The 24,768-nt window shown below is 39.8% G+C and overlaps 3 protein-coding genes across 3 annotated transcripts in view; 1 reads left to right on the forward strand and 2 right to left on the reverse strand.

Annotated features, from left to right (window-relative positions):
- The window catches only part of spock2 (SPARC (osteonectin), cwcv and kazal like domains proteoglycan 2), a 28,209-nt gene extending 18,096 nt beyond the window's left edge, over positions 1-10,113 (reverse strand). The window contains exon 1 of the mRNA XM_072390902.1: positions 9,759-10,113. Within this exon, the coding sequence (XP_072247003.1) occupies positions 9,759-9,947 (189 nt within the window). The 5' untranslated portion in view covers positions 9,948-10,113. The remainder of the gene's footprint in view (positions 1-9,758) is intronic.
- A 6,968-nt stretch (positions 10,114-17,081) lies between these two features.
- Positions 17,082-18,290, forward strand: LOC140312582 (DNA damage-inducible transcript 4 protein-like). The gene is made up of 2 exons (XM_072390360.1): positions 17,082-17,317; positions 17,466-18,290. Exons 1-2 carry the CDS (start codon positions 17,158-17,160, stop codon positions 17,972-17,974), a joined length of 669 nt encoding a protein of 222 aa, XP_072246461.1. The 5' UTR covers positions 17,082-17,157; the 3' UTR covers positions 17,975-18,290.
- A 268-nt stretch (positions 18,291-18,558) lies between these two features.
- Positions 18,559-24,767, reverse strand: dnajb12a (DnaJ heat shock protein family (Hsp40) member B12a). Its single transcript, XM_072390904.1, has 9 exons — positions 24,575-24,767; positions 24,056-24,233; positions 22,482-22,627; positions 22,237-22,407; positions 21,245-21,324; positions 21,019-21,128; positions 20,755-20,927; positions 19,776-19,918; positions 18,559-19,160 (listed from the first exon to the last, which is right to left on the reverse strand). Exons 1-8 carry the CDS (start codon positions 24,744-24,746, stop codon positions 19,797-19,799), a joined length of 1,152 nt encoding a protein of 383 aa, XP_072247005.1. The 5' UTR covers positions 24,747-24,767; the 3' UTR covers positions 18,559-19,160; positions 19,776-19,796.
- Between the last annotated feature and the right edge of the window lies 1 nt (position 24,768).

A 24,768-nucleotide genomic window follows, 5' to 3' on the forward strand; every position in this document is an offset into this window, starting at 1 on the left:
GAACTGTCCTGCTGCGCTGACAAGACTGGAAATCAATGATTTTATAAAAGAGAGGCTGCAGAAAATGTATTCCAGGAAAATAAATTTCTCCTGAGCGTACAATGAAAGTGAGCATGAAACGTGAAGCAAGGCGCAAAGGTTGGCATACGACAGGGAGCTTACATCACTCGAATATGTTCACAGATCAAAATTCTGGTGATAAGAAGGCTGTCTTAATCACACAGGAGTGATTAAGGGAAGCAGGCTGAGAGATGAAAACACTCGGCTGAATCCAGGAACTCTGTGATCACACTGATAAAATCCGAAGGATCTCCTCTCTTTAAACTGAGCAGGGAAGCTTAGCCGCAGCAACAAAGATGGCAGGGTGTTGACCCATGCTCCACAATACTGACTGACAGATCCCAGTTCCTTCTATCTGTGGAAGTAAATCATTGCCTGTCCACTGAAAAATTGGGTTCAACTCAGGAGGAACTGCACTGTGTCGTGGAGATCCGTAAAAAAAAAAGTGTGACAGAAAGAAAGTGTGCTTGTGCTTGAACAAACAGGAAAGTGGTTGAAATGTGTATGTGTGTGTGTCTATCTGGCAAATCATACATGTGACTGACAGGCGTTTCTGAGCAAATGCCAGCTGTCAGCTGCACCCTGTGCTCTCTGTGGTTATCCAGAAGGGTTTGTTCATGGTGACTGCAGAGTGCATCACGGCCTCATCACTAACAAAGGACACAGTCATGACACTCTCCTGTGGAGATGTCAAGGGGCCGAATGGAGATTCATAGTTAGCTTTCTTTTCGAAATTGCTGCTGATATTGTTATTCTGTGGATTAATCAAACACATGTGTGCACAGTATCAGAGAAGCACCAGGGGTTGGGCAATTTACACAATCTAAGAAATCATTTCACTCCTAGATCGCTGCTATTTTTTCATTAAAGATATGATTGCGAGATGAAAACACAACCATAAAAGGAGTTTCCAGTCTGTGAATCTGAGCTAATTCTAAATACGAACTCTTACCTTGTGGAGAGAAATGTGAATTGCAATGGACTTTCACAAGAGGAACAGGGAGAGAGCTCCTCCCCAGAAATGATTTTAATCTCTGGATTAATCTGAGATATTAAACTAGAAGGGGAGTCAGGGCTTCATAAATCACGTCAGGTCATTGTTTTTCCCCACTCAGATTGGAAAAATGAGCTGGTGAGTCGTGTCATTTTAATCTTTGCCTGGTCAGACACAGTTCGTAAAGTTGTTTCCATTCCCAGGAATGTGCATCAAGTCTTCTTCTTGTCCTTAAGCAAGTATCTAGCTTGATTGTGCATGACTTAAAGTTCCTTTCACTTTCACCGTTTCCATTCACCCTTTTCTATTCACACGTTCTACAGTGAATGTTAGTGAAAAACAGCAATGGAAACTCGACTGCTTTACAGAGGAAACAACATAATCAAATTATATTGGCATGAAGTGAATAAATAGTGATATCAAATTTAGCATGAAGCGGCTTTCAGAGTTAAGCTAGTTACTTAGACATATTTATGTATTACATGTAGAAGCTCCTATCTGTGCTGCACCCACACTGCTAAAATTTGAAGATTTTCATTGGACATGCGTCCAAGTGCAGTGCAAGACAAAAAACAGTTTAGAATAGTTTTTCTGAAAATAACAACCTCTAAATTGCCTATAAAACTAAATTTTTATCCTTTGTTGGGACAGATAATTACACATGGGGCAAAACAGATCATATAAAAAAACACATATAGTTAGTTTAATTTCATGGGTCTTAAATTTAATTTTAAAACTCAATATAAAAAGTCAGTCACCACCAGATGCCAAACCCCTATATGGACTAAGTTACTCAATTTAAAAGTGGAAATGCTATGCTATTTATAATATTTTATTGATGTAAGCACATGTAGGGTTTTTAGCACTTAAAATGCACTTAAATTCTGGAAAACTACAGGAGGGTAGTAAGGGTTTTGGCAGACAGTTCCACTGCCCTCCTGGACCTTCAGTGTGGAGTGCTGCTAATGTATGATAATATAATAGTCATAGTAATAATAGTCTTCAGACTCACTGTTTTTATTGCTAAAGCCTCCAATTTCATTCTCTTAGCAGTCATCTCTGACAACAAAGAGAGGTCCTTGAGCAAAAACAAGAATCTCTTCAGAGATGAGTAACTGAGAGATGAGGGCATAAAGAGGATAACTGTCTGCAGTATCAATTTCTTTCAGATACGGAAACATCAATTAGCTGATCAGTCAGCAGCAAAACAGATTAAAACAGTGAAAAGGGAGATATGTGCCATCTTTACAACATATATTCACGCAGTGATATTTTATTCTACATCAGTAAAAAAATTATGGAGCTGTATGATTGGATCCTGTAGTGCATAATAGGACCTTCAAGCCTCATAAAATACAGCCAAAGATTAAAAAAATTAATCCGCCTGGAGGTTGTCTGCAGTATAATATAAGGTGCTACATACAGAATCCTATCAATTCCTCCCACCTACAATCTCACATAAGGGCTCTCTTTCTGTTCACAGTTTTTCAGCTTTGGTGCCACAGCTTTGGTGCCACATACATACCCCCCCCCCCCAAACAATGTTCTCATTCTATACTTCCTCCTGTCTTTAATCCACACTAGGCTGCTGCAAGACGCAAGCCTTCTTATTCGTATTTCTGCATGCACGCAGCAGGGCGCTGAGCTGATGCCCGAGGATTGCAAAGGCAGAGCATCAAATGCAGCGGGGCTTGTCTGCTTATGGCACGGAGAAAGGCTTATGCAATGGAGCTTTGAGCACTGGATAAGTGAAAGGTGAATCTGAGGTGAGATCTTTTTAGGAACATGATCAATGAGTTCAAAGAAGGGCAAGGACAAGGAACAGTTGTTTCTGTTAAATCTGAGATGCAATTAAAATACTTGAAAGAAAGGAAAAAAATACATTTCCTCTTCCCATAATTCTTCATATTTTTCTGTTTTTCTTTCCTCTAATCTTTGGTTTGCTCCGAAGAGAAATACTGGATAATTACATCTCTTAAATCTCTACCAAGATCATTTCAATATAGCTTCAATATTTTCAATTTTCTGTGTTCTGAACTTATAGGCTGAAATAGCATATAAGTAAAAGTAAAACTCTAGCATTTTTTTCTCACTTGTCACATGCATATAGTGTGGAATCCTTGGTGTTACGAATGTATGAAAAGCCTTTTAACTTTTTAGATAAAAAGATCCTTTCTTTAAAGGATGAAAAGAAAAGGTTTTAAATGACTTTTAGCTTGGTAAGCCACTGCCAACTCAATGACTTTTCAGTGTTTAAATGGCTCAACAACATTTTTGTACCCAACAAATGAAATGGAAATAAAACTTTTCAAGTTCAGGGCAAAGTCAGTGTGACAGCCAGGAGACACCAGATGACTATCTGCCACTACCATCAATTCATGTTATCGGACTGCAGCCAACTAGTTGAATATCTCACACTTATTTCAACTCCATCAACTCATTCAATATGGGACTTGGATTCAAGTCTCTTCAAAGTCCTGTGTCCTTTTTCCAAAATCCTTCCAGTGCTGATGAAGATTTCGTCCTGATGAACCAAAAGGGTAACTAGTGCGTTACAATGTGCCAAAAGGATCTCCAGACCAAGTGTAAATATGTGATGAGCTGAGAGGGAGAAGGTGTTGACTCTCAGGTATTTAAATGCCCAGGTTGAAAACAAACAGTCAAGCAGATTAACTCTTTTCTTTTAGCATTTCACAGGAAGGTCAAATACTGTTTATTTTCTTGAAACACATTCAAATGATTGGTCCAAATAAGGACATAATTTTGGTCAAGGTTTGGAGTTTTCTTAAAATTTCATGCTTGAACCTTTTTGTTTAGCAAAACAACCACAAAACACACACATACATACACACACACACACACACACGCGCCCACAGAGCTTTAAAAATCACACTTAGCCCACAAAATACTGTGCTCTCATGCCAGCCCTACACTCACTGGCTATAAATAAAACCGACCCTTGTGCCATACTGAGCCCTGTAGGGAATAAGAAAACAGTCAGCAACTCACGGGAGAATCTGGTACAAACAGTGAGAACCTTCACACTTCACTGGAGACACCAAGCTCAACTGAAAAACAGACTTGTACAACAATGGAAAATCAATGAAGTTGCCTAGGTGAGGGCTACAAGAAGGATGAGAATCAGCCGGTGAGTTGAGGCAGGAGAGTCTAAAACAACCTAATCAAATAAGAGTCACAAGCAGAGCAGCAGCAACAGGACTGAAATGCGGTTCTATCCGAGTAAAAGGCAGACTGCCTGTTATACCTGGTGCCTTACAAGTTTAGTTATACAGTGGGGTTTGACAAATGATACTGCTTAAAGAAGCTTTTGAGAACGCTCACACAAACAGTTTCCTTTATTTCCTAGATGTATGGATTGCTGCTGTACTTTCATTATTACTTCCTGTTCCTTACAGCATTCAGAGTTTTGCCATCACTATCATGATCTATTGATCTTCTTGCCCACATTTTCTGATCCATTTTTTGTGTTACATTGCTGCGCTGTCATTCGAATTATCTTTGGAGTAACCACCATCTTCCTCCACCCCATTCTGTTAGTCAAGAGTGTCTCAGCCTGTCTCAGTGTCATCAGTCATCTGATAACTGCTCTACCACATTCAGCTTCCAGACTCCTCCGACTCCATTTCCTGCCTTAATTCTGGACACCAATCGGCAGTGATTCCTGATCAGATTCTGCTTTCACTTTTTCTTGTACTACTTTTCTTTTCACGCCATGAATTATACAACATCCAATAAGTCCCAAAATAAATAGTTTTTGATAAGCATGTTAGCCCGTGACATGCTTCAGCTTTATGTTTGAGCAGACAAACACTGTTAAATAATTTCTTACCTTCCTTATCTTTTACACTTGTATTTTCTGTTTTTGGAGGGAATAAGATGAGTAAACAGCCTCTAAACTCTATAATGGAGTGTTTCTAATACAGCTCCACAGACATTAAATGCTTAACTTGACACAGGTGCCGTGCTTATAGATATGATATATATGATAGATTGATAAATGAAATTCTTCGGTGTGTCTGGGCTTGATTCTTACCAAGACAACCTCTCAGCTAAATACTTATTGAAAAAAACAAGCATGACACTAAATGTACAGCATATTGCTATGTGTGCAGCCTGTGTTTTTCTGAGTTTGATCACAACTAACATCTTCCCAGCAAGCCCTCTCTCCAAGGCTGTAACAACTGGATTTGCTCTGTTATTTTCAGCCTCTACCGTTTTCTCCCTGGTGCTAATCAAATTCTTTTGCACTGATGGGACCTGATCTCCCACTGGCTGTGATGCATTCTGGCTCAAGCCCAACAGCATTCACAGTAGAGACAGCTACTGCCACTTAGTTTTATATAGAACCTGCCTTTAAGTCCAGTTTTGCATCTTTCACATAAACGCACATCACACTGATATGTCATTCAGACAACTCCAGGGTTTTTATTTGAATGATAAATAGGCTTTGCATATACATACAGACAATGTCAGGTGCTCTATGCAGCAAACAGCCTACATGTATTTGATATATAGAGACTCCAAGGTGTAGCCAAAATAGAAGTCATGAATGTGAAATGCTTGTAGGCAGGGATCTCTGGCATCTGTATGGAAAACAGTTGCATATAAACGTGTTTTTCCTTTCATGAAACGTGTTGGGACTGCATATAAACTTCTGCTTTTTAGGAGCATTTCACAAACGTCAGCACATTTAAATCTTTCTGCTTGTCACCATCTCTTAACGCCATCAAGTCAATCACAGGTCTCCATTGTGAGGAGATGACATATCATTTTACCTGTCTGAGGAATTCTGGATGAAGATTCAGTTTAGTAAATCTCTAATAAATGTGAAACTCATCACTCTTCTCTATGACACCTGTGCCCTTCAGCCGTGGCTGCTGCATAGTTGCGGGAAGCAACTGTAGCCGAGCAAGATGAAAGTCTTCTTCTTTTCGTCTTTTACGCAATTACAGCCCACCTACGTCTCTGGAAGCCAGCCAAGATACCCCACGGAGCAATGGTAGTCCATCCAAAACCTGAGCAACCAAAACACCCATGCCAGAACAGTTGGAGGTGATTAAGATGCAGTCCATCTGCCTTGCCATAGAGCTCTGGATGTTTGCAGCCACAAAAAGAATCTGGAGAATGATAAGGAATGACTCATAGCTGTGCACAGCATGAGTAGATAGACTAATGAATTTCTGATAAGCTGTTATCATCATTCGTAGCTTTTAATGCATCTGTAGAAGTCTATTTTAACATCAGGGAGCATGGAGTGACTGAGCCAGACTGGGCACAGGGCTTGTGGTGATAATTTACTGCTTGCCTGTACAGTCTTTCATATTTGGCTCTAGTGTTACGGATGCCATTATCCACAATTATTCTTTGTATGCCAGTGTATAATAATAAAAGACCAGGCTGGACTAAAAGCAGAAAAATTTCAAATTGTGACGGGCTAAAGCGAGTAAAAGTGCATCAGAGGCAATATTATCAAAGGTGAACAAATGTAAATCTCAAATGTCAAAATCTTATCTAAAGCTAGCTTAGGTGGAGAGGAAAAAAGAGAGAAAAAAAAAACCTCACATCACTTCATGGATAAAGACTGTCAGAACCTATTTCCACCAACTGCATATTTAATCCACTGACATCGACAAGGGATCTGATGGGGTTTTTTGTGCAGGCGCAGAGTGTTTTCTGTTCATTAAAAATGAAGTGAATGGAGAACAGGTGCAGGCAGGATTGGCACTGAATGGTGGAGAGCTGCCTGACAGTCGAAGCGTGCATTTTTAAGATAAGGATTTACCAAGCACAGACAGTGCAGGATAGGAGGGGAAATGACCTGATAAACGCCAAACCCTTTCTCCTTGCTGGTATGTGTGATGCATGCAAACAGTAATGGCAGCTTGCACTGGTATGTCCTAATGAGTATCCATGTGTAGCAACACTGTAGCTTATCTTAAATAAACAGAACGAGCCATCAGACCAGTTTAGTGGTGTGGTCATTTCATGGATTTTTAAAAAATCTTTTTCTAAAATGATTTTTGTTTGTCGGCCTATCATTCAGGAAAAAAAATAAAAATAAATGCATGCTATTGTTATAACTGTATAACTAAAAAGGGCCACCGAGGGTGTTATGCTTTTGGTAAAAATAATAAATCTGCATTCAGTTCCCATGATAGTCTTTCCTGTTCCCGAGTTTATCTTTTTTTCCCCTGAGGATTTGGTGCATTAGAGGAATGAAATGTTGAGTGCACCTGTCAGATTAAAGGATTGACGGTATTCCATTCTATTATTTGTTGACTGTTTCTGTTAAATCTAATCGCCTTGTCTTCCTGTGAAATAGATTGAATTGAAGTGTGGGAGCTGTTTTTATCATAAGGGAAAGAACCTCTTATCCACTGTCTGCTTTTTACATTACTTTTTACAGATATGAGATATTTACAGTGCACTGGCTGGAGCTTACAGTTTTTGGTGAGTGTTTGTGCATGTGAAGGATTGCACGTTTTGGGGCTTTGATTACTGTTTTTCAGAGTAGCATTAATGATATTCAGCATTAAACTCTCAGAGGACTGTGCGAGTCAACATCAGTTTATGTACTCTGAATACCTATGACTGTTTGCAGCTCCTGTTGTTTTTCGCTCCAAGGCCAAAATGAAGCACAACCAATTAATGTGAGGAAACTCTCATTAAGAATAATGAGAAAAATACTAGTAGTGGTAATTCGGCTGTGGAAGTTCACAGTTTTAATGATGCTGAGAGACCTCACTAAAAGATGCTTCCACTTTCCACCCTGAAGCAAGACTTGCGAGGGGATAGAGTTATCAAACTCCCAATGATACAGGCTTTGGCTCAACACCATAACACAGAGACTGCTGTTGCTACGGCAGCAAGCTGAAATCAAAGCGGTTCCTATTGGCGCTTCCCCCGGGAGGTTTAGAGGTTCACATCTCTGATGTTTTCCCTATCATCTTCATGATCACCAGAGACACCACCACTCTTTAATGCACTCAGCTACAGCCCTGATGAAATCACATGTGTGCACTTGGAAAATTATAGACATTCTAATTTCTCTATGCATCTACATACGCATACACACAGACACAATCACCCTAAGGAGTAATGATGATGAAAGCAGTAACTGTAGAGGTCGTTTTTATTGCACAGAAGGTGTGCTGTGAAATTGAGGAAACTGGCAAAGTAATGCAGGTGACATCTTAAAACTAAAAGGCAAATCCTTAGGGAGAGAGTATCTTAGGATGTGCTAAATATCCCAGTAGAGTTTGCTTTTTTATTTTCTCTTGAAAGTTTTTTTTCTTCTTCTTTTTTTTGCACAGCCAACCATGATGTGCCGAATGCAGAAGGTCATTGCTGCTAAAACGAACATTTTAGATCAAAGCTGTGCAAACACAGAGCTGCACCAAGTGAGTTATAATCCCACAATAATTCTGACTCAATCTTTTCATGCCTACAATTTCATTACTTCCCTAAGTACAGTTCCAGAGGACATACTGTACTCTTTAAGTAATCACAGCCAAACTAATCCGTCCCCAGGAGCAGTGGCTGCCAGTTTTCACGCATGTTCGGCTTGTCTTCAGGGATGTCAACGACCCACGCTTTAAGGAAGTCTAGGAACGCAGATCAAAACACCGGTCTCTCTGGGAAGGCTGCTATTCAGACAGGCTCATCCTCTCCTCCTAACGAGATATGCTACTAGTCTCCTACATATGCTCAAGCTGAAGCCAGCTTCTCAGTTTTCTGATCTAATAATGATATATCAGTGAGGTAACCTCACAGGATCAATTAAAATCAATTTAACAGCAGTCACGTGGAACTCAATCCAAGTGCACTATACTGTCCAGACCCTGCTGGGATCATTAGTAATCATTTCACAGAGCTGGAGACAGAACTGGGTCCATATATATTCTCAGACAAAGCAATATATCACAAGGCATACCCTGCAGGCTTTAATAAATCCAAGCAACCCAGCTCAATCTGCATATGCACATCAATCAATCAATACCCCTCTGTCCTAATTGCTTAATTCTATTGTTTGTAAAAATCTCTTGAGACACTTCCTTGGTAAGTCAGATTAAGGGCGAAATGATGGATTAGACCGATGCTGCTGTGCAAGTGGGTCTCAAACATTATTTGCTTATAATTAATAATGGATCTTTATAAAAGTGGTTGGATTAGTTGTCTGTGATACGTGGTTTGTGTTTGTAATTGTGGCTTTACTTTAGCCTAACATTTGTGAACTAGTTTCAGCTCATGGAAGTTTTTGTCAAATTGTGGTTACGCTTCATTTTTAGGAATAAATTGTAAAAAAAAAATCCCTTGAAACTATTGATGTTACCCTTAATTTTATATATATTTATATATATAAAAAACAATACAAACAAACATAAAAACATGTTGTATATAGGTAAAACATGAAGATAACACTCGCTCAACATTCCCTCATATATTTTCCACTTCCAATAAATTCTAAATGTCTTAAGTATATTTATCAGCCAAATAAGGACCTTACGTATACTCATGCTGGATATCCTCTAAGGTTGAAACATTTCATTTAGGTGTGTTTCTACAGCGAGGAATATATTCGAACCACAGCACCAAGTTTGTGTGAATTATCGTGCAAAGATGGCAGAGCTTGTTCTCCACCAGCGCATCTGACATGTACCGCATTCTCTCAGTCAACACTTACATCTCTGAAGCGATTCCAGTGCTTGATCTTGCGGCTGTACTGTGAAATGGTGGACAGCCACTGCTCGTCTTCCATGAAATTCCCTGTTTTTTCCGCCTCTTTGACGCTCTTCACGTCCGTCTGGAGGGTAGACCCCGCGAGCATCACCAGCGGGACGAGAAGGCACACGATATCCGAAATTTCCACCATGGTAGCGGACGAAATCACCTCGTACGTACACCGTGTGCAGGCTTTCCACTTCTGGGAGGCGGCGGATGCTGAGGCTGGATTGAAACTACCACCTGATCAGCCTATAGGATGCTCTTTCTGCTGAGAGGGAGAGGGAGGGAGAGGTTCGATGGGGGTGTTGAGGGTGAGTCCCGCTGACGCTGCTGTGGGACACCTTTTGGTATGTTCCTGTGAGTAAGCCTCTGATTTATCCGCATTTTTCCAGAGTGCTGTGGTTGTTTAAAAGCTCGAAACATCCAAACTCACGTGTTTGACTTCATCAATTCCACTCCAGGTGGAGCAGGATGTGGAGCAGACTGAAGAAAGACTGCAACAAATAATCATTAGAATTTAATTCCACGAGAAAAGTCAAGGTGGAAGCAGCTCGTGAAAAAACATGGAAAAAAATCAACAACATTACATTGAGCTTCAAGCATACCTGCAGCAGCCTGGATCTGTGGATGCTCAAACTATATGCTGCACTATGAACCAAGCAGGGCTCCATGGATGAAGACCAAAGAGACACAACATTTTAAAAGAAGGCATTAAAAACAAAGCTTTAATAGACGAATCATTGTCTTTCTATGCCAGCAGTTGAGCTCTTTGGGAAAAAGAATATAGGGGTGAAAGTACCATAAGGAATAGAACATCCTAAATGTGGTGGTGGTTTGTCACACTTTGAGGCTGTTTTGCTGCCTCTGGCACAGGAGATATTTAATGTTTCACTATAATTGAATTGGAAGGTTTCTCAGCAGGACAAAGTGCACATTCAACAACACATAATGGTTTTAAAAAAAGAGGAAAAGATGGATTGTTTAAACTGTCCAACAAGTAACCTTGACCCCAATCCCAAAGAAAACCTTTAGAGAGAGCTGAAATCTGCAATCACAGGGTATACAAACTTGAAAAAGCTTCAGTGTATCAAACTAAATACTGTCAGACAACTGGCCAACAGGTCAAAGAAGCCTCTATATGCCTACAAGAAAGAGGATGTGACTGTTGACAAAGGTTCAACAAACAAAAGATTGTAAAGCCTGGCAATGATCATTGCATCCAGGGCACAACATGTGCTGTTTTCGTTTTCATTTTGCCCAGTAACCATCGACATTTAAGTAAAATATTCTGATTTTACAAGATTGGTTCATTTCCATTTATTTCTACTGATATTCTAGATTCAATATCAAAATGTAGGGGCACCAATAACGCTTACATGGACTAAAATAATCAGTTCTACAGCATCACCACAGGATTTGAAATCAGTTTTTGCAATAAGTTTATTTCATCAATAAATTGAATTTGCTCATTTTCATAATGTTTTCTTATGCAAACCCAACTGAACACCCACTTGATTTAACACAAGCTCTCAGTCATCTCACATCGTTAGTGGATGGAGATGACACAGTTGTCATGAAGATGAATCAGTATGTAAGAGTTCCTAAGTGCTGATCAAAATATTATGACGCAAATAAGGAAATCATATTTAAGCTTTCTATTGAGGTTATTTGTGGATTTCTTTAAGATTTATGTATCTATCTACTTCACCTTCTCAGTCAGGCTAAACAAAGAGTGACAGATGGTAAACAAGTAATAAACTTAAGCACAATTTTAAGGTGCAGGGACTAAATCCAACTGAAGATTCACTTGTAGTGCTACACTCCACTACATTTCAGAGGCTGAGTCTTCAATTGACAGCGATGGGTTGTTACTTTGCACATAACACAGAAATATGAATTCAAAACAAAAGCAAATCAACTGATGCTACAATATTCAAGATGAATAAAACTTTCTAGAATTGTATAAGATAGCCCCACCTTTACCAACATTAAACTGAAGTGTTGCTCATAGACCCATGATGCAGTGTGTTATTCTGATAGGGGTCATCATTCTGTATAATGTTGCAGCCTACTTGCTGTTAAACTTTAAAAAAAATTAAAACACACATAAAAAGGGATTCTGGGTATCTCAAAAGCTAATGTGGTTTCATTGCATATTCCCTGGAAGCTCAGGTTGAACTTGTGATGGTGACTCCTTGTTGGCCTTGTTGGCCGTTTTTTGCTTAAATCTCTAGTGACATCAGCAGCTACAATTAAAGGTATTAATTGCATGTGCGCTATTTCTGGAGCCAGAGGCCTATTATAATGGAGCTGAATAAAATCCTCTGTGGCACGGTCTTAACAAAAACAGCCCTTAATGATTAAATTATTTAATGATTGCTGCGTTTGCCTGTGCAGAAGAAACAATTAAATGCAATCAACTGCACAAGTTTTATTTTGAATAAAAGAATAACCTTTTGCACATGATTTAGCTATTCCTTCTAAAAGGTCGAGGAGTGGGGCTGGAAACAACACAAGGATGTTTGTGGGTCTGACTAAGTTCACTTTAGATCTTTGTTCCATGTTCAGATGGCGTGCTTGTTTTCTGATGTGTTCCTTTGAAACTGAGCATACTGCACCGCTGCAGTATCTCACTCTGCTGCACTCTCAGCCCTAGAGAGCGGCACTGAATGACAGTTTGTAATTGAAATGCTGGATTAACTGATGCCATCTTTATTTGATCCTTAGAGCAGTGTCTCTGAGCCTGTCTTAATAAGGGCAAGCACAAGAGAAGGCCTCGTCTAATCTCTCAGTTTGAACGCAATCAAATTCAAAGATAAAGCGACAGGAAGTTGTTCAAACTGAACATGCATGCATTTGTCCAACATGGACATGGAAATTAGGATTAAATCAGTGTCGGAAAGCAATTGAGCATGTCTTAATGTAGTGAGGCACGCATGAGCACGATACACATGTGGTAGTTTTCAATGCTACAGAGGCAGTTTGAAAATGAAATATTCATGTGTGCAAAGAGCAAATGTGCAACTGCTTGGTACTGTGCTGTTTCCTTTTTATAAACTACTGCTAAGTGTGGTCACACTGACCCATTTTAAGACTGTACCTCTGCAGCTGCTACAATTTGCCTGCTTCACACCCAGACATTAATCAAACTAAGAATAGTGAATCGAATAGAGCAAAAAATGGCCATGTGATTAACTAATGCATTTCAAGGCAAATATGAGGTGAGAACCTTGAAGCCGCTCCGCTGGGAGTTAAGCTGAGCCCTGATCCAGAGAGATGTGACATTCACAGAGCAGGGGTGCCGAGAGAGGAGGTAGGATCATGGGACAATCTTCTTCTCATTTGTGGGACACAGTTTAAGAAAAAAGGACTGAGCAACCCCAGAGTCAGAGAGCCACAGGGGGTTTCAGGTAATCTTATTGTGAAAGAAATGTGAATACACTGTGACTAAGGTTTCCCAGGGTCTGATGATCTGTGACTCAGAAGGGGGCGTAATTCTAATGGCTGGAATGAGTGCAGGATGGAGGCATGAAAGGATCAAATGATGCTCATTAACAAAACATGGAACAAATAACAACAGATGTATGCCAGCTATATATCTGGCAAATCAAAATCCTCCTTTTTGTTCTGTTCTGTTTCGTGCTTAGTAACCTAAATCCATAATTAATCCACACAGTCCATATAGACTGATAAAGATGTCATGTCCAGATTTTTTGCTTGTGTTCGTATAAGTTTGTGCTTTTATTTGCCAACAAAAGTTGCTTCTTTGTTTTTCAGCCCCATCAATGCCTTGGTAATACGGTTAGTTGTTTGGTGATCGGTCACTTTGGTCCACACTGAAATGTCCGAACAATCTGTACATTTCTTGTAAATACGTAGATAGATAAACTGCAGAGAAGTTTGATATGCATAGAATGATATTCCATCAGTAGCAATAGTCAGAATCAGAGACACAATAGCACTAACTGGAAAATACAAATAATTCAGCCCTTTTGGGTGATTTATATGAAGCTTTTACTCAGTGGGGAAAAATAATAAAATGCATTTTATGGATGGAACTGCATTTGCTCCTGTTGTTGCTAATAAAAAGGCAAAGACACGCATAAATACTGTATAAGGTAGATGAATATGTAGAATTACAAGAAATATCCTGAGTTGTTACTTGTTTAAATGCGCCTTCAAGTTACTGCCCGATTCTATCCAAGCTAGAATGCACTCATTGAGATATGATCTGAGAAAAAAGACTGCACACTGCTGCACTGTCCAGATGTCAGGCTCTCAACACTAATGTCTACAGAACTGTAGACATGCTAGTAATTATATTACACATGTAAACTGCTTTCATTTGTGTTGGATTCTCCGGGAAACAGTGTTCAACTTATTGTCCAATGTACCAAATGTCCTAAAAACTTAAATTAATCCAGAGCAAAGCAAAGGCCGACTCTTCGTTAAGCTAGAAATTGATGTCCAGGCTATTTGTAAATGTTGTGCGGCGTGTTAAAGTTTTGATAAAGAAGAGCGTGCCTCAGCAAAACTTGCCAAACGTCACACTTTCTCCTCCCCTGAGAGTGTGGGTCTATTTCTGCTTCTTCCAGCAATAAATCAAAACCTATGTGAAATGCAGTCCCAGCTCCAGCTTCACGTGACACAAACTCACGAAACCAATGGAGAGTCCTACATTCAGTGCTGAAGGGTCTCCTGATAAACAAGGAGCTCATATCACAGAAGAATGATAGGCTACAAGTTGAGACGTTAAACGCTCGAGTGGAAAGGTTCTTTCTGTCTTCTTTTGTTAAAACAATCTTCTCTGCACATCCTGCAAAAATCCCAATCCAAAGACCCTTTAACATCTTGATTAACATAAGCATATTCCATAAAAAGCAAAGCATGCAGAGTAAGTGGGTAGTATTTGAGGTGATCCTGGTGTAAATCTATTTCATTCTCCTCTTCACTGCATTAAAATTGCTTCAGTCATTTCAGCACCAATTACAGAAACAAATAGTGAGCAAAATATATCATAGGGTCTTTCTATGTGATTCACCTCAATGCTCCTTTGATTAAGGTAAATTGTTCCATTTGATGGTAGATCTGTTATAAATTAATTACATAGCCCGAGGCTGAGCGGCTCAACAGCTCTCTCAGGCCCGTTTGAATTGTAAAACACAGTGCCTGTCACGCTTTGTTTCCCTTTTCCATTCAGTTTTTTTTTTCTTTGTCTCACGACATAGTGGAAATAATGCTTTCCCATAAAAATGGTAGAGGTCGATACGTAGACACAGCTACGTGTGCAGAGGGCAGAACGCGACACTGATCAGTGCACATGTAGTCAAACACTGAGTGTTCAAAGACACTAAAAACTCAAAACAATAGGCATATGCATCACAGAGGTTAAAGCGACTGTATTGCAAAGCTTTGACGGTAGCGCCATCGCGTGGAGAAAGACTGTGATAACATGTAGAAAAGATTCCGCAGAACTTGGAGTTTACTTTGAGTCAAATCTACACTCTTACTGGAATGAATGGAGAATAAGGAGGGTGGTGAAAAATAACTAAATATATTCACTCAATACATTTCACAAATTTGCTTAAGTGCACTTTCAGGTATGTGAACAGTGGCTGAGAACTTGCATTTCATGCCACTCGACACCGTCACTCTACATTTCAGGGAAATAACCAATTTTCGCAACACTCATTTGACAGCTTTAGTTCCAAGTTAGGCATAAGAATAAAATATTACACAATCAACAAACAATGTAGCAACGTGTTAACACACTGGTGAACATTTAACCAGTGCTTTCCAAGGTTCTGACATCTGAACCACATTTCAGATTTGTTAAAAGCGAACACCGAACTGTCACTTTGCTCCCTCGGTTTCTTATATGATCCTAGAGGTCGTTCAAAAACTGAAAGACAGATTTGGGTGTCAGGATTTTTAGTTTTTCCTTCTCCCCACTCCCCACTCCCAACAAATATCTAGGACCCATGTGTAGAAAATAAGACACTATAAGTTGGTTAAAAGTAGCTCCATTTCTGGTATCATGTATCATCCGATGTCAAAATCTGAAGGAATAAACAAGCAATTTTAGTTTGATACTTAAAAGTTTCCACTGTCTCGTGTGTTTTCTCCACTGAAGTATTTTCCTCACAGGTCATTTACTAATAATTAGATAGCCAAGCATATATTTATCTCAACTTTTATTGAAGTAAAGTATCCAAAAGTGTCTTCAAAGTCTCGTGTTTAGTAGAAAATGGGTGGGTTGCGACAAATATGCCCCCACAATATGCCTCCGTGCAGGTCTAAAAATTCTTGAAAAGAATAAACAATACTGTAGAAAGGTGGGGCAGACAACTATATAAACAAGTGTTGTTTCCTCACTTTGCTTTGGGTGGGGGGATGGTTTGCGTGTGCGTACGTGTTGGAAATCAGGAGTCTGGAGAGCTACTCCTAAAGTTCGGTTCTGAAATTAGATTGAAATTCTTATGTTCTTTCAAAGCAAATACTTAAGCCTTCATTTAATAACTAACTTTGAGTCGGGCTGAAATAATTAGACAGACACATTTTGACTGAAAATACTTGGAAGAGTTGCTTTATTTCTAATCCCACTTATTACAGTAGACGTTGTTTCTGTAGCAATGATATAATAACCAGTTTTGAATCTGCTATAATCACACAAACAAACTGTAATTACAGTAACTACAGAAACATGTATGTTGACTTTAGATGTGAGTCGTAAAAGGGTGCTTTGTAAACGTTTAAATACATCTCATGCTTCTTTACACGCACAGGTCAAATTGTGTCAAAAGGCACGTCAACGCTCCTTCCCGTCAGTAACAAAAAGATACGTGTGAGACGTGTCAGACTTGAGAGTTCCTGATAATTTCCAAAAAATGATGTCTCATCGTGTCTTTCTTCACGCCTTTCTTGTCCAATTATGTAGAGGGTGTGTTTTTGTGTTTCATTTTGCTAAAGCGGCGGTCGCCGACTACCTTTTAATTTCCACATCAAACAGTCAGATTATTGAAGGTAAAACATTTGCTTGAGTGTCGAAGTTTCTTTTACATTCATACAGCCTGTGGTGGGGGTCGTCGGACATCAGCCCAGTGGGGGGATCTGGGCATTGCCTCACCATCAGAAGGATAGCAAAAACAAACCAGGCAGGCCTATGCGCTTAAGACGTGAGCTGAAACCTCATTGGCTAAGAAACCCTGTGGGCGGAGCTGTTTTGTGTGGGTATTTAACGCTTTGTTCCATTGTTGCCCAGTGTGTTTTCCAGCTGGTCTGACTCAGGCGCAGCCAACTGCGAGAGGATACCACTGCACTTTTTCTTTGCTATTCAATCCAAGCATTTGTTTTTTTAAATGTCTTGCAACGAATCTCTGGATGACAGTTTTCCTCCGTCTCCAGCGGAAGACAGGGGCTCACAGCGGCTGTCCTGGAGCAGTCTGCTGCAGAGACTGACTGAGCTGAAGGGAATCCATCAGACGGCCACAGCAGAGCACTACTACAGGAGTGAAACTGGTATGTGTCTTAGTAAGATATGTTGTTTTTAATTTAGGCTGATGCACATTATAGCGACAGAAAGGGAATTTCAGTGTGGCTTACTGAGGAGTTCAGAGTGAAACCTGCTCTACCAGACAAGGTTTTAACCCGTCCTTCTTTGTTTCAGGATCTGTGGCAGACTTGTCCCTGTCCGACTCAGACAGCAGTATCTTCTGTTACCCCCTGGAGGAGACTCTGGCTGCAGAAGTGGTGGCCACCATCACACAAAGCCTCAACAATGCATCGCCCATCCTGTGCTGCTCCAAACTGATCTTACCTGACTGTCTAATACGCAGTATTAGTGAGGAGCTGCTCCATTTGGCTGTTAACGAGCCATGTGGCCTCAGGGGGGCGCTCATTGACCTGTGTGTGGACAAGGAGGACCAGGGCTCACTATGTACCGTGGATCAAATAGCAGTTGATCCCACTCTGGTCCCAACCTTCCATGTGACTCTGGTGCTGAGGATGGAGTCCAGTGGACTGTGGCCAAAGGTTCAGAAGCTCTTCAAAAGTGGCAAACCGCTGCCTGCGAGGTCTCCGAGGCACCACAACACTCTGAGACTGAGCTCTAGCTTCAGGGCCATCAAGAGAAAACTGTACTGTTCTGGAGAGCTACTGATTGAGGAGTGCTGCTAACTGAGGAGTCCCCAAGTGCCTGATAAGAGCAACAGAATTTTTTATGAATTGTGAACAAAGACGAGGGGTTATATGTAGTTTTTAGGATACCATTGTATAACACTAAAATGCACTGACACGGTGATGCTGAATTACCAGTCTGTCGATTATGATTTTATTCGAGGGACCAGCTTATGTCCCATGGCAGCTACTCACCTGATTACAGGTGACCCAAAAGTGAAGACTCATGTTTTCAACATGAATCCATTTCTTTCCTGGGAATGTGACGGAATATATTTGATGATCAAATATTAGCACCAGAATGTTATGTTTTATATTTTTTTACTGTAAAAATAAATTAATTTTCTATTAATTTGCTGTGTGTTTTCCTCTATTTCCCCATTACATCCTTTTCTATACACTGCTATATATATTTTTATCATATATCATTTATAATAACAGCGTTGATGCCGTTTATACACGAAAAATATTCCCTTCGTTTCCATTTCTAGCGTAAATATACAGAACCTAGTGAAAAAGTATGATACGTGGATTTGGAACACATGAGGGCAGGTGTGCGCTTTCAAAGAGCAACAAAGCACCGATCAATCATAAGACAATTTTAATTCAAAGAAACTTTTATACAATTTTAGTTTGTTAATTTAATAAATATGGTTTACTTTTATCTGTGCAACAATTGTCAATAATTATGATCCAACAGGCTACAAGCAAATTCACAAACATTATAGTAAATGACTAATAACCCCCGCACTGTTAAAAGTAAAATGGGTATTTACATTGGGAAGAACTATAAAAATTACACACTTTCCTTGTGAGTGGCTCAGACTGTCTGTCTATGAGAAGGCCTTGAGGTTTATCTACGAAAAAAACAGAACGATCAGGAAAGAGGACGCTAATCTCAGCAGCTTTGTTTACCGTTCAAACAGACCACAACGTATCCTAATTTCCAGCTGTCTCTCACCTTCGTCAAGACACCAGAGTAAGATAATAGCGACTCAAAGCTTCTCACAATTCTACAGGAAGTCAATCTACATCGAGCTGCAGAGAGGTTCCCTGATGAGGCCTGCCGCCCACTGCACGTAAGGCATTTTTTTTTTCTTCCATTCTCTCAGTTGCTGCAGAAATGTGCTCCAATTTGAGTGGGCTCCGGCCGATTTCTTCTCATTAGATTCAAGTACTGATGAACCTATCCCAAGAAAAACAGATCAATGAATCAGTTATTTCGAAAGATAGGATGAAAGACAGTTACAGATGTGACTTTTTTTTAAAGACGGCTCCAACGAAGCAGCCACACCATTTCAAATCATTCATTATCACAGCCACTTGTGCAATGCTCACTATCTGTGAAACAGCGACAGGAAGACTTTGGTCATATGAATAACTTTGCATGTTTTAACGAGTCAACAACGGTTATTTTAAAAGTATTTTTTTTACTTCTAAGATAGCCGTATAGTTTTTTCTCCCATTACTTTATGAAACCAAAGCTCATGAGAGGCAATCCATAACAGTGACCAATCAGGTGTTATTATAGATGACTGTCATCTGGAAAAAACAAAAAAACAAAAAAGACAGCTGATTTTTGTAGGTGGTGTACCTCCCTTCTTGCAGCTGCATTAATATGCTGCAGAAAGCTAACAAACAAAAAATAAAGCTGGCTAAATGCACAGCAAGCAGGAAAGCTCACTCAAATAATGGAGAGTGTGTGTGCGCGATTCTATAAAACAGGCAAAGAGTAGTCTTTACAATACAGGATAAAGTAAACAATTAAACAGTAATGCCACTCATGTTTGTGGAAACATACCCCTGTTTGTGCAGGTGGTCTCTAGCTGTCCAGTATAACCTGGATCTCAGATAGTCTGGAGCAACTGGGAGTCCCCATTCTCTGTGCTCTTTGGTACAACTCAGAATCCCCAAAGTAACGAGCACGATACAACAAGCCTTCCTCTGAAAGAGCAAAAACAGCGTGTCAGAAATGGAAACTTCAGTCAGCCGTCTTATAAAGCAAAAATAAAGTCAGAGTACACCAGTTTGTATGGTGTGGATGGTGTTTTGGGTTCGACTGAAGCCTCTCCGCATGACGCAGTCCACAGTGTCAAGCAGGTTCAAGCACTGTATTTTCAAGCACTTTTCAAACCTGGAGAACGTCCTGTTAAGGATGTGAAGGACTCATTAAAGAAAATCAGCTGAGGTCCAGGTGGCATCTTGAGCTGATGTGATTCCATAAATAAAACAAAGGAACATTAAATGGAAATGATTCTCATGTAAGCCAGTTTTTGAACAAAAATGTGAAAAACTAGCTTCTCAGTTATTACACTGTGACCAACTCTAGTTTTTCTTTATTTTCTAACAGTAAACTGTATAGTTTTAGTTGGACAAGAATAATTTACAATCCTTGTTCCAAAACACTTCAGATTCTATGTTAAATGTAGATAAAAATGACATGTTTAAAGTGAGAAACCTTTTTTTTTTAGGAAAATGTACTCATACGACCATATGGCCTCTCTTACAATGGAACCATGTTGTATAAAGTCCAAAATGAGCATATCTTTTTCAGAACTAATGAAAGAATAAATAGATTAGATTTCTCAGCCAGCATTTGACATGCTGTCGTTCTAGTCTTCATTTTAATACAGGGTTTGTCACACATCTGATTAGTTTTTCTTATTCACGTTTTACACAACATCTCAATTTCTTCTGGAAACAGGATTATAAATATATGTAACCCGAGCGATGTTAAAGTAATCCGCGTTAACTCAGCTGTTCACGCTACTGTAACTCACTCTGCTGCTTCTCCTTCCAACAGTTGTTTCTTAGGTTGGAGATATAGTCCTCCTCTACACTTCTCTCAACATTCTTCAGGTTGTTCCCAGAAAATTCTTCATTGAAACGTTCCCCCACATAGAAAGGCACCTTCAGGTGTGACGTATGCCTTTTGTGAATATGTCCAGCTGACCTGGTAAACAGAAAACATAATAAGTGAGATAAGACGTGTTGAGACGCTTCTGCACAGCCCCAGAAAGCTCTCGAATCAATGAAACACTTACGGCCGATAGCTAAGGCTGTATGGAGGCTGCGTGACCATCAACTGGCTGAGAGCAGAAACTATGATGAGGATTAAGATGGGCAACAGCTGGACAAACAGAGCCAGACCTCCCTGTCCGGATGATAAAAATGATTTTTTTTTTTTTTTTTAAAAATCACTTAATCACAGATCATACATCAGCTTGTAATAAAATCAATAGCACTTTAAGTATTAGAGCCTGGACTTACATCTCTCTGTTGTTCTCGTCTTTCGTGCCTATTATGGTGTGCAAAATGCATTCTTCCATTTCTGTAAACATGAACATTACCTGAAGAGAATTAAGGAAAATAAAGAAAACATAATGAGAAACTCAGCAGTTACGTGTCTCTGAGCCGTGCTGCACATAAAGCTCAGAGCATGCAGGTTTTCAGTCAGTTCACATACAAAATGACGATTTCACTGATTATCACACGTTCAACCAGACTGAAGGGTGCATTCAGGATTCAAGCTAACATGTAAGTTGGTTCGACCTGTTAGATCATACTTTTATACTTTGGTTTCAGCCAACCCACTCCAAATTCTGTGCACATCTGATGATCATATATGAGTCACAAGCAAAACTAACAATTGAAATGTAGAGTAAAAAAGCAAGTAGATTAACAGCTAGTCAGATGGTTATAACTCACTGTTTCCACTGCACAGAGGTCAGTGAAAATGAATGACTGCTACAGCTTGAGGTTGTTTACACTCTGTATTAACACGTCTCAAGGGTGACTAAATCACAAGTGGATAGTATTGGATTAAAATGATTCTCCACATGTGTCTTATCTCACCAAGTGTGAATGGATTTCACTTCTTTGCGTCATATCCAAAAAAAAGCAAACATATAGGCAACGTTGCACACATCCAGCAGTGGAAAACGATCAAATCAGAAAGTCTCCAAATGTTTGCGTTTTAACGAAGCTTCTAATCTGTCCCTCTTTGTAAACTCAAAGGGTAGTTACTAATTTGAATAACAAAATAGCTAAATAGGATGGCTCTAGTGTCATACTGTATCAGAAAAGTAAATCTGAAAACATCTGGTAGGCTTTGGAAATGTTTAAACTGTGAGAAGAAAAGTTATCAGTGCGCTCAGGTAGAACAACACATCTGGCTTGTTTTTATGCCAGAATAAAAAAAAAATAACACTGTATCAAATTTTAACAGTGACCATCGCAACATTCATCTGGCCTCCACTCACTTGTTGGGAAGCCTCCACCAAAGAACATGTTAAAGAGGTCCTCGGGTGAGATATCTGCTTCAAAATCGCGATGTTCTCTGTGTCTGCTCGGGTGTGTTCTCTCCTCTCCGTACTGGTCATACTGCCTTCGTTTTTCATTGTTACTCAGAACAGCGTAGGCATTACCGATAGCTGAAAGACAAACAAATATGCACTTAGCAACCATAAAGTTCCACGTTCTTCACATGAAAAAGGGGAGCCCCTACCTTTAAATGCCTCTGTGGCTCCAGGTGCATGATTTTTATCTGGATGGAATTTCAGAGCCAGCTTTCTGTAAGCCTTTTTAAGATCCTCCTCTGAGGCTGTCTTTTCCACTCCCAGAATTTGGTAATAATCTTTACAGCTCTTAATCCTGTGGTAAGATAGAAAAAGAAAAGAAAAAAAAAAAAACCCAACCAGAGGTGGTGAGCAAATTGTGCGGGAAAACCCACGGACTACCATTCCCCCAACAATATTAATCTGACATTGAACAAATGATATGCTAATTAAACGACAAGGCTGACAGTTGATTTGTAGAATACAGTTAAAACAAGAATGTGATAATGTACAAATTATTTCATCCCCCATATTACAACTGAAGATAGAAAGATAGCACAAAGTCAACCTTTCAAATGTTGAAACGGAGATATCATATTATTCTACTGATGTCAGAAAAATTGTGTTGAAGCCTTTATGCTGCATTATACCTTCGGGAACTGATAAGACCACATAAAAGACAAAAGATTTCCTCAGACGTTGTCTGGAAGGCCGCATATGTTGCTCCAAAAGCTATACACATTGTTCAACATCAATAGTGCTATTTCTGATTATCAAGTTACCTGTACTATATGCACCAACTCACCCTAATACCCTCACGGACCCTGCTTTTTTCTTCTTTTTTTTAACCTCTGCTCTTATAACTAATTAGATGGTTGTTCTCCCCTTTAGGCTGATAGATGACATCTAAAGCTACATTTGAATTTTGATACGTCAGATCTCTTTTGTGAATGGAAAACAAACCATGGGTAGAGCCACAAACTGACAGCAGAGAGAGTAAAGGCTTGCCAGACGAGCTGTGAATAATGACACACAGGTGTGTTTTGCGTGTGTGGTACTTAAAAAAAAGTGTGATACACATTAGTAAATCAAACTTAATGAAAACACGTATTTTGTTGCTAACACTGTTGATGTTCATCTGACATCAGATCCTAAAATACAGCAGCTTAGTATAGCAAAACGCTGTCACTATTCATATTATTGTTATTCTAAAATGGCAGATCAGAGGAAGGATGCTTCATTTGGGAAAAACACATATCCCTAGACTTTTCTTTTCCTCACCTCTGCTCTGATTCTTACATACTTGGTGCATTATCTTTAGTTTTTCGGAGAATCACGTTGCTAGTTTTCTATAATACTGAAAAACTATGGGTTACACAGTGAACAGATGGAAATAATCTAAAATGAAATCTGGCTTCATTGATTCTTGCCAAATATTCCTAAATTCAAGAAGGCGTGTGTACACAAAATTGAATTAATAACACTGCTCATGAAAACTAGATTTGTTATTATTTTAGCCTGACATTTATTTGCATTTAACTTTAAACGTCTGCCTGCTCCAGGTGAACGTGAACAATCACTGGTCAGTGGTAATAATGATTGCTTATAACACATCCTACACACATTAACATACTGAACGACACTGGTCAGGTTTCTGAACACCAAAAAAAATATCACCAGCTTGTTTGTGGTTACCGTAATAACGTTACATCATAAACAAAAGAAAATGTTTAAGTGCACTGACTTTCTGACAGCCTCTAGCTGCTCTGTTGTATAAGGTTTAGCCGAGTCCGAGGGCCTCTGGGACGCATCAGACCCTTCTCTCTCGCCGCCTCTGTGCCTCATACTAGGTCCATCTCCGTTAGCAGGGTGGTCATTCTCTGCTGGAGGCTTTCCATTCTGCCCTAACGACTCCAACAGGTCTGTAAAGAGACAGGTGTCATATTATCCCACGCTGCCACATGAGTTTGGCTCCTGATCAGTTAATCCGTTACCATAGTTAGCAAATGGTTAGCATTGCAGCAACTCGGAAAAACATTAACATTCACACCAAGTATGTGAGCCCGAATTTAAGACAATAAGTAAGCAAATATGTTAGAAAGATTGCAGGTGGTGACTAAAAAAAACTACAACTACCAGTTACTGCTTGGGCAGCTGTTGTAACATTAAGACAGTTATGCTAACGTTAGCCTTCTCGATTTCACAGCGCTGGCCTTCCACCTGAGATAAAATTGCAGCCCAAATAGACAGTTATTCGACGTACTTTTGGCCCGCTCTGTGGGAAACAAGCGCTGTGCCTTGTCCAGAAACTTCCTGGCTTTGTCCGGCTGGTTGTTACTGATCGCATTTACAGCAATTTTGATGCACCGCTCCGCCTCGTCCTTGTTTGAGTCCATGGCGATACAGCGGAAATGTTTACTTGCCCCGGAACGCATGGTGATGACGTTAGTTGGCTGT

Source organism: Leuresthes tenuis, unplaced genomic scaffold (genome assembly GCF_036924035.1).
Source record: "Leuresthes tenuis unplaced genomic scaffold, fLeuTen1.0.hap1 SCAF_8, whole genome shotgun sequence".
Classification (NCBI taxonomy): domain Eukaryota; kingdom Metazoa; phylum Chordata; class Actinopteri; order Atheriniformes; family Atherinopsidae; genus Leuresthes; species Leuresthes tenuis.